Here is an 11,018-nt window from a genome sequence, read left to right on the forward strand (position 1 = left end):
GAGACCAATCTGTTAATTATCCCCAGAGTAAACACGAAACATGGGAAAGCAGGATTTAGTTACTATGCAACAAATAGCTGGAATAAACTAAGACTTGCCCCAACTCTGAGCACCTTTAAAACAAGATTGAAGACTTTTATGTTTGCTTTAGCTTTCTGCTAAATCTTAAATACTTTACCTTTATTTTACTAAAATGCCTTTTTCACTTTCCCTTTATTTTCTATTTTTACCAGAAAAATACATGATCTGATACCAGAGAGAAAGGTTGTATAAGGGTTAGAGTCCTGAGTTTGTATTTGTATAAGGGTTAGAGTCCTGAGTTTGTTTGTATAAGGGTTAGAGTCCTGAGTTTTGTTGAATAAGGCCTTTGGTCTGGGCTAGAGTCCTAGAAGCTGGGTTAGAGTCCTAGAATACTGTCCTTTAGGTCGGGTTGTAGTCCCGACTTGGGTTCCAGAGAGACTGTTGATCTGATCTTAAATACATTGCACTTTCAATTTTACTTACTAAAAAGCCTTTGTAACTTTCAATTTAATTTTCTCTTAAATACATTCAATTTTACTTACTAAAAAGCCTTTTTAACTTTCAATTTAATTTTCTATTTTTACCAGAAAGATACATGATCTGATACCAGAGAGAAAGGATAAGGGTTACTAGAATCCGGGTTGGAGTCCCAGAGAAAGTACCAAGTTCCTTTTAGGTCGGTTTGGCGTTCCGACGCGGATACCAGAGAGACTGTTGATCTGATCTTAAATACATTGCACTTTCTATTTTACTCATTTCTTTGCATATGTTTTCTTTTACTTATCTATTATTTTATTTTATTGTATAACAATGTTTATATGTGAAGCACTTTGAGTCTGCCTTGTGTATGAAAAGTGCTATATAAATAAAGTTGCCTTGCCTTGCCTTGCCTATATACAATGATCTCCCTTCAGGCCAGCAGGGGGCGTAAAGGCTCTGCTGGGAAACCAGTCCGGTGTTGTGTCGAGATCGGTTTCCCCGTCGAGATGTGTTTCCCCTAGTCCCCGCCCCCGTCCGAAATTACCCGAAGAGCGAAGGAAGCGCGCGTACACAAAAAACTCGCCCAAGAGCTGCTGTGCTCGTACCACAGAGGCACTTTGGAGAGAGCTAAGGTTCAAAACTGACTTTCTTTAGCGAGTTTTATCTGAAGATGTTGTATTGTAGATTTCTATCAATAAAAAATATTATTTTTGTGAGAGACTTTTCATTTTGATTGTTATGGACTTTTGGAAGGAAGTGTGCTCATTCATAATACTGTCAGATACTGTTCCCCCTCTGTTCCATAGGAAAGGAGGCTCACACATCTTTCAAATTCACACTGCTGACTTCTTTCCCCACAATAGATAAGTGCTGTGATTTTCAGGCTGATATCACTAAATTTGACCATTTAGAACAGGGGGAGCGCATCCTGACAGCTTGGAATATTACTGTCAGGATGCGTTCCCCCTGTTCTAAATGGTCAAATTTAGTGATATCAGCCTGAAAATCACAGCACTTATCTGTTGTGGGGAAAGAAGTCAGCAGTGTGCATTTGAAAGATGTGTGAGCCTCCTTTCCTATGGAACAGAGGGGGAACAGTATCTGACAGTATTATGAATGAGCACACTTCCTTCCAAAAGTCCATAACATTCAAAATGAAAAGTCACTCACAAAAATAATATTTTTTATTGATAGAAATTTACAATACAACATCTTCAGATAAAACTCGCTAAAGAAAGTCAGTTTTGAACCTTAGCTCTCTCCAAAGTGCCTCTGTGGTACGAGCACAGCAGCTCGTGGGCGAGCTTTTTGTGTACGCGCGCTTCCTTCGCTCTTCGGGTAATTTCGGACTCGACACAACACCGGACCAGCAGGGGGCGATAAGGCTCTAGCGTGAAACTAGTCCGGAGAAGAAGAAATAAAAACACTCTCATTCTCTAGCTTACACACATCTGGTCTTATTAGTGAAAATAGATCGATATTAGTAATATTACGATAGTTGCTATACTTTAAAACTCCCCAGCAGCAGAATGGACTCGACAACTCTGGAGGTGGACGGTAGTGTGATGGAGGGAGTGAGTAGATCCGGAGAAATATATATATAAAGTACCCCCGTATATATTTCTGTAACCCATGAAGTACCCCGTGTGTTCTCATTGTACATCATATTGATAAACTAGATATGAACATATCTATAACCCATGAAACATGTGTACGCTGTTTGCTCTCAGTCAATTGTACATCTTAGTAATATAGTAGATATATAATAATGATGTACGCGTTATCGAGCCATTCTCCTGTATAAACTAACGCGTTATCGAGCTCTTCTCCAGTATAAACTAACTCGTTATCGAGCTCTTCGCCAGTATAAACTAACTTGTTATTGACCCCTTCTGCAGTTTAAACTAACTCGTTATCGAGCACTCTCTTGTATAAACTAAGGCGTTAGAATTGGTTTCCAGGGCGGACAGATCCTAAGGGTTTCCGCGGCGCTGAGCTGCATCACTGGAACCGCCATCAAGATCAGCAAGATCCGAGCCGGCCGAACCACTCCAGGACTCAGGTAGTTAAGACTAGTTAACCCTAACCCCAGGACTCCGGTAACCTAGTAAACCCAAGTTAAACCTTAATCCCGTATTGAGGTATCCTAGTTAAGACAGTTAACCTAACTCCAGGAGTCCGTTAACCCTAACTGAAGGACTGAGGTAACCTAGTCAACGGTAGTTAAGACCAGTTAACCCTAGATAAAATCAGTTAATCCTAGTTAAAACCAGTCAACCCTAGCTCTAGGACTAAGGTAACTTGGTTAACCCTAGTTAAGACCAGGTCATCCTAACTATGGCTAAGATAAATTGGTTAACCCTAGTTAAGACCAGTTAACCCTAGTTAAGACCAGGTCATCCTAACTCTATGACTAAGGTAACTTGGTTAACCCAAATTAAGACCAAGGCTAGCTGTAGTAGACGGTGTTAACCGATGGGACCAGAGAGGGTTAGGGCTAGGATGTATTCTGGTGTATGAACACAGACTGAATCAGATTGTAACGAACCGACTGTATCTGTTCCCTCCAGGCCGCAGCACCTTTGTGGCCTGCAGCTGCTTCGAGACATTTGTGCCGGAAGTCTTGATGGAGCAGCCATCGGCTCCACAGAGATAACCCTGAACCCGGGAAAGATCACCTCTGGGGACCACCTCGCAGACCCCCAGACTGCAGGGTTAGTGGAATCATTGCTCGAGTTTACTCTAGTTAACCAGACCGCCGGGTCAGTCCAAACTTTACTCTAGTTAACTCATACATTTCTCTTGTTTACTGTAGTTAACCAGAATGCTGGGTATGTTTAAACATTACTCTAGTTAACCAGACTTTTAGGGCAGTAGAAACATTACTCTAGTTTACTAGCTGGGTAAGTCGCTTTATTCCTGTAGTCCACTAGACTAGTGGGTCAGTAGGTTATCCCAACCAGTCCTAACGAGTGGTCTGTCTTTAGGAGTGTGGGGCTGCTGCTCCAGGCGTCACTCCCCTGTGCCTTGTTCACCGACGCCTCGACACAGCTCTGTCTGAAGGGAGGGACCAACGCAGAGATGGCTCCTCAGATTGACTACACTGTGAAGGTAACGGCTGTCTGTGGACCACGCTGTCTGTGGACCACGCTGTCTGTGGACCAGGCTGTCTGTGGACCAGGCTGTCTGTGGACCAGGCTGTCTGTGGACCAGGCTGTGTGTGGACCACGCTGTGTGTGGACCACGCTGTGTGTGGACCAGGCTGTGTGTGGACCAGGCTGTGTGTGGACCAGGCTGTCTGTAGACTACAATTCATCCATTAATTCATATCTTTTTTTTAGGTCTTCAAGCCAACCCTGGAGAAGTTCGGCGTCCATTTTGATTGTGACGTTAAAATGAGGTAAATCAAGATGGGGTCCACATTATTAAAGGTTCCAAATTGCACTTTATACTGCCTTGCACTTAGCCGTTTGGTATTCCCTTGTCTTCAGGAGCTGTGAGTTTGTATAACTTGTGTTCACTCGTATTCTAAGCCCTGCGTGCTCCCAGATGTTCCAGCTGTGTGTGACCCTAACCCTAACCTCCACAGGGGCTACTACCCTAAAGGCGGAGGAGAGGTGGTGGTGACGGTCAACCCCATCAAACAGCTGAGTCCCGTCACCATGACGGAGAGAGGCACCATCACCAAGATCTATGGGCGGGCCTTCGTGGCTGGGGTGCTACCCTATAAGGTAACGCTAACGCTACAACCTATAAGGTAACGCTAACGCTACAACCTGCAAGGTAACGCTACAACCTGCAAGGTAACGCTAACGCTACAACCTGTAAGGTAACGCTACAACCTGTAAGGTAACACTACAACCTGTAAGGTAACGCTACAACCTGTAAGGTAACGCTACAACCTGCAAGGTAACGCTACAACCTGCAAGGTAACGCTACAACCTGCAAGGTAACGCTACAACCTGCAAGGTAACGCTAACGCTACAACCTGTAAGGTAACGCTACAACCTGTAAGGCAACGCTACAACCTGTAAGGTAACGCTACAACCTGTAAGGTAACGCTACAACCTGTAAGGTAACGCTACAACCTGTAAGGTAACGCTACAACCTGTAAGGTAACGCTACAACCTGTAAGGTAACGCTACAACCTGTAAGGTAACGCTAACCCTAATGCTACAACCTATAAGGTAACGCTAATGATACAACCTGTTAGGTAACGCTAACCCTAATGTTACAACCTATGTTGTGTGTAGCCTGACGCTGGCGGCCATGCTGTTTGTACCCTGAAGCTGGCGGCCATGCTGTGTATACCCTGAGGCTGGCGGCCATGTTGTGTGTACCCTGACGCTGGCGGCCATGTTGTGTGTACCCTGAGGCTGGCGGCCATGTTGTGTGTACCCTGACGCTGGCGGCCATGTTGTGTTGCAGCTGGCTAAGGACATGTCCACCGCAGCAGTGCGGACCATAAGGAGGGAGATCAAAGACCTCTACATCAGCATCCCCTCACTGCAGGAGAAGGACCAGGCCTGTGGGAACGGAAACGGCATCATGTAAACTGGCTCGACTGACCCATCACAATAACGTCACTAGTCACTAGTCTGAACATGTTATCTAGCTCGACTGACCCATCACAATAACGTCACTAGTCACTAGTCTGAACATGTTATCTAGCTCGACTGACCCATCACAATAACGTCACTAGTCACTAGTCTGAACATGTTATCTAGCTTGACTAAACCTTCACCTTTACTTGACTAGTCATTGTCTGAACATGTAAACTAGTAACTCTGATCATGTTAACTAGTAACACTTGAGGAACGGTACTTGGATAACCCCTTAAAGAGCGTTCCCTTAACATTACTGTCGTGGATAACCCCTTAAAGAGCGTTCCCTTAACATTAGTGTCGTGGATAACCCCTTAAAGAGCGTTCCCTTAACATTACTGTCGTGGATAACCCCTTAAAGAGCGTTCCCTTAACATTAGTGTCGTGGATAACCCCTTAAAGAGCGTTCCCTTAACATTACTGTCGTGGATAACCTCTTAAAGAGCGTTCCCTTAACATTACTGTCGTGGATAACCCCTTAAAGAGCGTTCCCTTATCATTACTGTCGTGGATAACCCCTTAAAGAGCGTTCCCTTAACATTACTGTCGTGGATAACCCCTTAAAGAGCGTTCCCTTAACATTACTGTCGTGGATAACCCCTTAAAGAGCGTTCCCTTATCATTACTGACGTGGATAACCCCTTAAAGAGCGTTCCCTTATCATTACTGTCGTGGATAACCCCTTAAAGAGCGTTCCCTTAACATTACTGTCGTGGATAAACCCTTAAAGAGCGTTCCCTTATCATTACTGTCGTGGATAACCCCTTAAAGAGCGTTCCCTTAACATTTCTGTCGTGGATAACCCCTTAAAGAGCGTTCCCTTATCATTACTGTCGTGGATAACCCCTTAAAGAGCGTTCCCTTAACATTTCTGTCGTGGATAACCCCTTAAAGAGCGTTCCCTTATCATTACTGTCGTGGATAACCCCTTAAAGAGCGTTCCCTTATCATTACTGTCGTGGATAACCCCTTAAAGAGCGTTCCCTTAACATTAGTGTCGTGGATAACCCCTTAAAGAGCGTTCCCTTAACATTACTGTCGTGGATAACCCTTTAAAGAGCGTTCCCTTATCATTACTGTCGTGGATAACCCCTTAAAGAGCGTTCCCTTAACATTACTGTCGTGGATAACCTCTTTAAAGAGCGTTTCCTTAACATTACTGTCATGGATAACCCCTTAAAGAGCGTTTCCTTAACATTACTGTCATGGATAACCCCTTAAAGAGCGTTCCCTTATCATTCTGTCCTCCAGAATCATCGCAGAGTCCTCCACCGGCTGTGTGTTCGCAGGTTCATCTCTTGGAAAGAAAGGTGAGACGATTTCACACGGAACTAACCCTTGTACTGTACCCCTAACCCTAGGACTGTACCCCTGTGACTGTACCCCTAACCCTGTGACTGTACCCCTAACCCTGTGACTACCCCTAGGACTGTACCCCTAACCCTAGGACTGTACCCCCTGTACTGTACCCCTACGGGTACCCCTACCCCTAGGACTGTACCCCTAACCCTAGGACTGTACCCCCTGTACTGTACCCCTACCCCTAGGAGTGTACTTGATGACTAACCTGTATGTTTGTACTTCCTGGTCCTTAAAGATAGTACTTGGCATGGTTTAGCGTCTTATCCTAGCTCAGTGCATATAGGCTTAGGGTTAGGAGACGGTCTCGTAGTCCACCTCTGGGTTAGGGGACGGTCTCATAGTCCACCTCTGGGTTAGGAGACGGTCTCATAGTCCACCTCTGGGTTAGGAGACGGTCTCATAGTCCACCTCTAGGTTAGGAGACGGTCTCATAGTCCACCTCTGGGTTAGGCCGGTCTCATAGTCCACCTCTGGGTTAGGCCGGTCTCATAGTCCACCTCTGGGTTAGGCCGGTCTCATAGTCCACCTCTGGGTTAGGCCGGTCTCATAGTCCACCTCTGGGATAGGGGACGGTCTCATAGTCCACCTCTGGGTTAGGAGACGGTCTCATAGTCCACCTCTGGGTTAGAAGACGGTCTCATAGTCCACCTCTGGGTTAGGAGACGGTCTCATAGTCCACCTCTGGGTTAGGCCGGTCTCATAGTCCACCTCTGGGATAGGGGACGGTCTCATAGTCCATCTCTGGGTTAGGAGACGGTCTCATAGTCCACCTCTGGGTTAGAAGACGGTCTCATAGTCCACCTCTGGGTTAGGAGACGGTCTCATAGTCCACCTCTGGGTTAGGAGACGGTCTCATAGTCCACCTCTAGGTTAGGAGACGGTCTCATAGTCCACCTCTGGGTTAGGCCGGTCTCATAGTCCACCTCTGGGTTAGGCCGGTCTCATAGTCCACCTCTGGGTTAGGAGACGGTCTCATAGTCCACCTCTGGGTTAGGAGACGGTCTCATAGTCCACCTCTGGGTTAGGACGGTCTCATAGTCCACCTCTAGGTTAGGACGGTCTCGTAGTCCACCTCTGGGTTAGGGGACGGTCTCATAGTCCACCTCTAGGTTAGGACGGTCTCATAGTCCACCTCTGGGTTAGGGGACGGTCTCATAGTCCACCTCTGGGTTAGGAGACGGTCTCATAGTCCACCTCTGGGTTAGGAGACGGTCTCATAGTCCACCTCTGGGTTAGGAGACGGTCTCATTATCCACCTCTGGGTTAGGGGACGGTCTCATAGTCCAGCTCTGGGTTAGGACGGTCTCATAGTCCACCTCTGGGTTAGGGGACGGTCTCATAGTCCACCTCTGGGTTAGGGGACGGTCTCATAGTCCACCTCTGGGTTAGGACGGTCTCATAGTCCACCTCTGGGTTAGGGGACGGTCTCATAGTCCACCTCTGGGTTAGGAGACGGTCTCATAGTCCACCTCTGGGTTAGGGGACGGTCTCATAGTCCACCTCTGGGTTAGGGGACGGTCTCATAGTCCACCTCTGGGTTAGGAGACGGTCTCATAGTCCACCTCTGGGTTAGGAGACGGTCTCATAGTCCACCTCTGGGTTAGGGGACGGTCTCATAGTCCACCTCTAGGTTAGGCCGGTCTCATAGTCCACCTCTGGGTTAGGGGACGGCCTCATAGTCCACCTCTGGGTTAGGGGACGGTCTCATAGTCCACCTCTGGGTTAGGGGACGGTCTCATAGTCAACCTCTGGGTTAGGACGGTCTCATAGTCCACCTCTGGGTTAGGGGACGGTCTCATAGTCCACCTCTGGGATAGGGGACGGTCTCATAGTCCACCTCTAGGTTAGGACGGTCTCATAGTCCACCTCTGGGTTAGGGGACGGTCTCATAGTCCACCTCTGGGTTAGGGGACGGTCTCATAGTCCACCTCTGGGTTAGGACGGTCTCATAGTCCACCTCTGGGTTAGGGGACGGTCTCATAGTCCACCTCTGGGTTAGGGGACGGTCTCATAGTCCACCTCTAGGTTAGGACGGTCTCATAGTCCACCTCTGGGTTAGGAGACGGTCTCATAGTCCACCTCTGGGTTAGGGGACGGTCTCATAGTCCACCTCTGGGTTAGGGGACGGTCTCATAGTCCACCTCTGGGTTAGGACGGTCTCATAGTCCACCTCTGGGTTAGGGGACGGTCTCATAGTCCACCTCTGGGTTAGGGGACGGTCTCATAGTCCACCTCTGGGTTAGGGGACGGTCTCATAGTCCACCTCTGGGTTAGGGGACGGTCTCATAGTCCACCTCTGGGTTAGGACGGTCTCATAGTCCACCTCTGGGTTAGGGGACGGTCTCATAGTCCACCTCTGTCCCGTGATGCAGGAGTGTACGCAGACAAGGTGGGCATCGAGGCTGCCGAGATGTTGTTGAGGAACCTCCGACATAACGGCTGTGTAGACGAGTTTCTACAAGACCAGGTAACCCTCAAGCTAACCTACTACAATCCTTCCCTGCTTTCCACAAGGTTTTACTCATTGTAACGTTTCCTTCACGCTCAGTTGATCATCTTCATGGCCTTGGCCAGCGGCACCTCCCGGATACGCTGCGGCCCCGTGACCCTGCACACCCAGACCGCCATCCACGTAGCGGAGCAGCTAACTCAGGTACCTCACCACGTAGCGAAGCAGCTAACTCAGGTACCTCACCACGTAGCGGAGCAGCTAACTCAGGTACCTCACCACGTAGCGGAGCAGCTAACTCAGGTACCTCACCGCGTAGCGGAGCAGCTAACTCGGGTACCTCACCACGTAGCGGAGCAGCTAACTCGGGTACCTCACCACGTAGCGGAGCAGCTAACTCGGGTACCTCACCACGTAGCGGAGCAGCTAACTCGGGTACCTCACCACGTAGCGGAGCAGCTAACTCGGGTACCTCACCACGTAGCGCAGCAGCTAACTCGGGTACCTCACCACGTAGCGGAGCAGCTAACTCGGGTACCTCACCACGTAGCGGAGCAGCTAACTCGGGTACCTCACCACGTAGCGGAGCAGCTAACTCGGGTACCTCACCACGTAGCGCAGCAGCTAACTCGGGCACCTCACCATGAAACTGGTAGACTGTGGGCTCTACCTGTAGGTCTAGACAGTGGGCTCTACCTGTAGGTCTAGACAGTGGGCTCTACCTGTAGGTCTAGACTGTGGGCTCTACCTGTAGGTCTAGACTGTGGGCTCTACCTGTAGGTCTAGACTGTGGGCTCTACCTGTAGGTCTAGACTGTGGGCTCTACCTGTAGGTCTAGACTGTGGGCTCTACCTGTAGGTCTAGACTGGGGTTCACCTGTAGGTCTAGACTGGGGGCTCAACCTGTAGGTCTAGACTGGGGGCTCTACCTGTAGGTCTAGACTGGGGGCTCTACCTGTAGGTCTAGACTGGGGGCTCTACCTGTAGGTCTAGACTGGGGGCTCTACCTGTAGGTCTAGACTGGGGGCTCTACCTGTAGGTCTAGACTGGGGGCTCTACCTGTAGGTCTAGACTGTGGGCTCTACCTGTAGGTCTAGACTGTGGGCTCTACCTGTAGGTCTAGACTGTGGGCTCTATCTCTAGGTCTAGACTGGGCTCTACCTGTAGGTCTAGACTGTGGGCTCTACCTGTAGGTCTAGACTGGGGGCTCTACCTGTAGGTCTAGACTGGGGGCTCTACCTGTAGGTCTAGACTGGGGGCTCTACCTGTAGGTCTAGACTGGGGGCTCTACCTGTAGGTCTAGACTGGGCTCTACCTGTAGGTCTAGACTGGGGGCTCTACCTGTAGGTCTAGACTGGGGGCTCTACCTGTAGGTCTAGACTGGGGGCTCTACCTGTAGGTCTAGACTGTGGGCTCTACCTGTAGGTCTAGAATGGGGGCTCTACCTGTAGGTCTAGAATGGGGGCTCTACCTGTAGGTCTAGACTGGGGGCTCTACCTGTAGGTCTAGACTGTGGGCTCTAGACCTGTAGGTCTAGCTCTAGGTGAGGTAAATACAATTGCTGACTGCATTTTTTTTATTTGTATTTTTCAGGCCAAGTTTACAATCTCCCAGTCAGACGACGATCAGACCAACAACCCCACCTTTATCATCGAATGTCAAGGAGCAGGACTCTCCAACCCTCACCTGTAGTACTCTAAACCTGGCACTAACCTGTAGTACTAACCCCTAACCCCAGGACCAACCTGTAGTACTGTACCCCTAACCCTAGTACTGTACCCCTAACCCTAGTACCCTAGTACTAACCTGTAGTACTTTACTCCACACCCTAGGACTATAGGACTAACTTGTAGGACTGTACCCCCTAACCCTAGGACTGTACCCCCTAACCCTAGGACTGTACCTCTAACCCTAGTACACTAGGACTTGCTATTGGCTGCTGTGTGTTTTCTTCAGTCTCAGGGCTTTCCTCAATAATAAAGTGATCCATGATTTATTGTGGTTGTATATCAGTGCTTTCAACTCACACACACACACCCCTGGGTATGGATTGATGTACGACTCACTAACCCCTGGGTATGGATTGATGTACGACTCACTAAC

The 11,018-nt window shown here is 48.6% G+C and overlaps 1 protein-coding gene across 1 annotated transcript; it reads left to right on the forward strand.

Moving 5' to 3' along the window:
* The first annotated feature begins 1,842 nt into the window (after nucleotides 1-1,842).
* On the forward strand, nucleotides 1,843-10,912 carry rtca (RNA 3'-terminal phosphate cyclase). The gene is made up of 11 exons (XM_030372634.1): nucleotides 1,843-2,075; nucleotides 2,463-2,563; nucleotides 3,072-3,215; nucleotides 3,489-3,612; nucleotides 3,843-3,901; nucleotides 4,091-4,232; nucleotides 4,930-5,051; nucleotides 6,357-6,415; nucleotides 8,840-8,934; nucleotides 9,016-9,120; nucleotides 10,509-10,912. Exons 1-11 carry the CDS (start codon nucleotides 2,031-2,033, stop codon nucleotides 10,605-10,607), a joined length of 1,095 nt encoding a protein of 364 aa, XP_030228494.1. The 5' UTR covers nucleotides 1,843-2,030; the 3' UTR covers nucleotides 10,608-10,912.
* The last annotated feature ends 106 nt before the right edge of the window (nucleotides 10,913-11,018 follow it).

This window comes from Gadus morhua, chromosome 12 (genome assembly GCF_902167405.1).
Source record: "Gadus morhua chromosome 12, gadMor3.0, whole genome shotgun sequence".
Lineage (NCBI taxonomy): Eukaryota > Metazoa > Chordata > Actinopteri > Gadiformes > Gadidae > Gadus > Gadus morhua.

Excerpts from the sequence above, each read along its gene's own strand:
- rtca (XM_030372634.1), top strand. The coding sequence starts at position 2,031 with ATGGACTCGACAACTCTGGAGGTGGACGGTAGTGTGATGGAGGGA. Across the intron at positions 2,076-2,462 it reads ACGGTAGTGTGATGGAGGGA|GGCGGACAGATCCTAAGGGT; the intron begins GTGAGTAGATCC and ends ATTGGTTTCCAG. Across the intron at positions 2,564-3,071 it reads CGAACCACTCCAGGACTCAG|GCCGCAGCACCTTTGTGGCC; the intron begins GTAGTTAAGACT and ends TGTTCCCTCCAG.